General features: G+C 40.2%; 1 protein-coding gene across 2 annotated transcripts in view; it reads right to left on the reverse strand.

Moving 5' to 3' along the window:
• Nucleotides 1-433: 433 nt before the first annotated feature.
• Nucleotides 434-3,904, reverse strand: part of LOC108692786 (mothers against decapentaplegic homolog 3) — a 26,632-nt gene continuing 23,161 nt past the window's right edge. For both annotated transcript variants that reach the window (XM_018201230.1, XM_018201231.1), the window contains exons 3-6: nt 3,159-3,373; nt 2,490-2,713; nt 1,809-2,122; nt 434-1,316 (exon numbers count right to left, since the gene is read on the reverse strand). In XM_018201230.1, coding sequence (XP_018056719.1) covers nt 1,048-1,316; nt 1,809-2,122; nt 2,490-2,713; nt 3,159-3,373 — 1,022 coding nt within the window. In that variant the 3' untranslated portion in view covers nt 434-1,047. The remainder of the gene's footprint in view (nt 1,317-1,808; nt 2,123-2,489; nt 2,714-3,158; nt 3,374-3,904) is intronic.

Genomic DNA, 3,904 nt, shown 5'->3' on the forward strand with positions numbered 1-3,904 from the left:
CAAATATCGTAAAACATGATATATATATACATGTATATATATGTATGTGCGTGCGTGCGTGTGCGTTCGTGCGCGTGTATGTGTGTTCGTATGTGTATGTGCGTGTTGTGTGTGAATATAGAATGTTCAAGTGAACTCCTTCCACTATGATGAGCTAAAGTCAACATACATACATAATATATTATGTATAATGTAGATAGATTATATCTGGAAAAGATCTGGCGTTTACTGTAGTATGACTGTAATAGTTTTGTCTGTCTGAATAAGCAATAAAAATATGTAAAAGACTGAGCTCTGTTAGCGCACGGTACATATATACATATATATATAATATATATATAAATCGCACTCTCTCTCTCTCTCTGTCACACACACACACACACACACACACACACACACACACACACACACACACACACACACATTTTCTTTTTATTTCTTATTATGAATCGACTAAACTCGGATTATGATCACCCTGGATATATCTTGTACGCCAATTGCGGTGTACATGCGCGCGATATAAGTGCGTCGAGGCGAAGCTCCATGTATCTTATTCGCGTCCTTGCGCATCACCGTGTTTTCTCTCTTCAATCACAACAAACTGTAGTAGGACATCAAGTTTTAATATATCTATGATATTCAACTGTTGTGCGAACGCCGCCATTTCAATTTCTCATCCTTTCGTTTGCGTACTTCACACATCGTGATTGCTTCGTGGTTGATCGCGCGACAATTCGAGAAAGCCGTCAAGAATCGGCGCGAAGAAAACTTGGTATCGTTGTATCTGAGCCTTAATTCTTTCAACTAACTGCATCTTCGAACGTAAAGATCATACGTAAAGATCTTCTTCTTCTTCTTCTTCTTACACGCGTCACTGAGCAGCGTTCGTTCGAAGGAAATCTGAACAACGGATTTCAACTTTCACATACCGTATGCGATGAAACGAATAGAAGAAACGAATGGATCGATCAATCGACGACGATAGCACACGAAGGATATTCTCACATGTTCTTCTCTCATGAAAGAACGGATGGAGGTTGTAAAGACTTAAGACATCGAGGAACAGGGTAGGCGGGGTGAGCCCATTTGCGTGAGTACTCTGTCGAGCCACTGCAACGGTCCGTTTAAATGCAGCTCAATCCAGCAGGGAGTTGAGGTGACTGTCTGCCGGCGATATTCCGCGCCCCAGCCCTTCACGAAGCTCATTCGGATTGTGCACATACGCGTCAGCTGATATACTGCTTCGAAACCCTGCGACACCGATTGCGACAGCAACGCCGCGAATTCCTGGTTGTTGAAGATCTTCAGATTGCATCCTGCCAACAAAATACATTTGACACAGATTCTGAAAACGACGAACGATAAGCAAATGATTTATTTATGTAATAATTATTTTATATAGATAAGAAACGTCAATTATTCATTGGGAAAATAATTACTGAATAATTCAGGTAGGAGATAGAAGAATCTCGCTGAAAACAGATCTTGTTGAAAGAATGCATGTGGAAAGTCTCTCGAAGGCTTTCGATAAATTTCATTCCAAACGAGATTAAAAAATATGTGTGGGGAAGGAACGAATGAAAATATAGAAAGTTAAATGAACAACTAATAGTTTATTAATTTTCAAATTGTCCATGTGCTAACACGCTTACACAAATCAGATTTGTGCAAAGAATTTGGACACACTCGTAATTAAATAATTTAAAGACGAAATTGTCTTAAAACTAAACAAAGTAAAAAAAAGTATATTATCTTGTCCGAGGAAAAAGCAAATTACAATGAATAAGGAGGTATATTACTTTGCTTACCTGGCGGTATTTTGCAAACGGTAGCCGGATGCCAGCCATAACGCTGATTGCAATTCGGACTTTGTACGAAGATACTCGAATCAGATAGACATTCGGCGAACACTTCACCACCGATGTAGTACAACCTGACACCTTTGCCAATGTGTCGCCTAGTCTGCTCGACCACTGTGTTGCGATTCACATTGGACAGCAACCCGAGGCAGAAGCGCTCCGAATTGCTTGGATCGGTGAAACCATCCACGGTTATACTCGGCTGCGATGCGTGAAACGTCTCGCCCACTCTCGTATTTAGCTCGTAATAACTAATTGAACACCTAGTAAGTAAAAGTTATAAGTGGCAAACACGGCACGAAAATCAAGAGCGAAGAGCAATTATGGATCGCGAGATGGAATAAATAAATATATTATTTATATAAATTAATTTAATTTCCGGTTTTTAATATTCCTATATTAATGTCGATCTCTTAGAATCCAATTTCACATTTCACGTCAATATTAATTCGATAAATTCCAAAGAAGATGTTCGTTCCGTAAGTTGTCGCGGCGGTCGCTAGAGGAATTGGAAACTCTCGATTAAAATCTTGCGGACAACGTACAAGGCACCGTGATACGTTTATGTGATTTAGGAGAGTGCGATATACTTGCACGCGCAACATGTCCATTAATCAACCTAGTACTCACCAAAACGCGGGCTCGCAATACATAACCGGCTGCGCGTCTACAGGACTGGGTGACAAGCGTGACAGGGACATGTTATCGTTGTGGTCCATATTGTCGCCATCCTCGCTAATGTAGCCCGGTGGCGGCGTATCTGCCGGCGGATCCATGGATCCTGGAGCGGGATGAGGCGAGCCCTGTACGCTTCCCAAGCTTCCGACGCTTGCCGGACTCGTTGCTTGCATGCTCTAAACATAAATAATATGTGCAAGTAATCACATTTCCAAATCCGACAGCGCGTTCATTATGCTCCCTCGTTATATTACATAGGGTGTTATACACAAGGTATATAATCTGTGTAAAAATCAGTGTACAAGATATGCATATAGTTCAAGTATGAGGTCATGCAATTAATTAGAGATCACATCATCACAAAAAAATGATAATTGTTTTATTATTTTAAATAACAAAAATAGTACATTATCTATTATATTTATAGCTATTATTATTATTTATATTATAATATATTATTACTTGTGGCGTGTGGCTTGTGACTTGTGACGCATTGACAGCGACAAATAATTAAAAATAAGAGTGATAAGAAATGAATTGTTTCATAGGGAAACAGATTGACTATTGATTTTGGGCAAGCTAACTTGTTAATGATGATCGTGATCCATTCCAGTTACCGACCTGCATTCCTTGGTACGGATTATTTGGTTGTTGCTGTTGTTGTTGCTGCGGGGAGTGCGGTATGCCTTGCTGCTGATTGTGCTGGTGATTCAACGTCGCGTGGAAGCTTGTGTTTTCCGGCACGCTGACGCTGAGCTCCTCGAGGGAGGTGTTGTAGAGGACGGTGTTCTCGTCGCTAGCTAGGTTGTGCCGCGGTACAAGAATGGCTGGCAAAACTGCAAAGTTTCATGCGCCGTGATATAGTCACGCGATCTAGTCTCGCTATGCTTACAATCGTAACGGCCGATTAACAGTCCTCTTTCGAGAAAAAACAACGGAAATAGAGAAAGAGAGCGAAAATAGAGAGAGAGAGAGAGAGAGAGAGAGAGAGAGAGAGAGACGTAATTCGAGCAAAACAGATACCAATGATCGCCCATCGCCCTTTCTCTGTCACACAGAGGAAGTTGATATAAATTTTATCTTCGCTATATAAGTAGTTTATTTTCCCAACTTATATAAAGTCAAAAACTTATCGTTACTCAAAACGGTTTCAATACAATAGAAGTTTAATTTCACGGCCGTTTTCTAGTGGTAGTCACGGTTTCCTTAAAAATGGATTTTTTAAAAATCGCCATATGTTTAATATTACATGATATAATCATTACATGCTTATCTCATTTTAGAGTGTATATATATATATATATGTGTGTGTGTGTGTGTGTGTGTGTGTGTGTGTGTGTGTGTGTGTGTGTGTGTGTGTGTGTGTG

Source organism: Atta colombica, unplaced genomic scaffold (genome assembly GCF_001594045.1).
Source record: "Atta colombica isolate Treedump-2 unplaced genomic scaffold, Acol1.0 scaffold82, whole genome shotgun sequence".
NCBI lineage: Eukaryota > Metazoa > Arthropoda > Insecta > Hymenoptera > Formicidae > Atta > Atta colombica.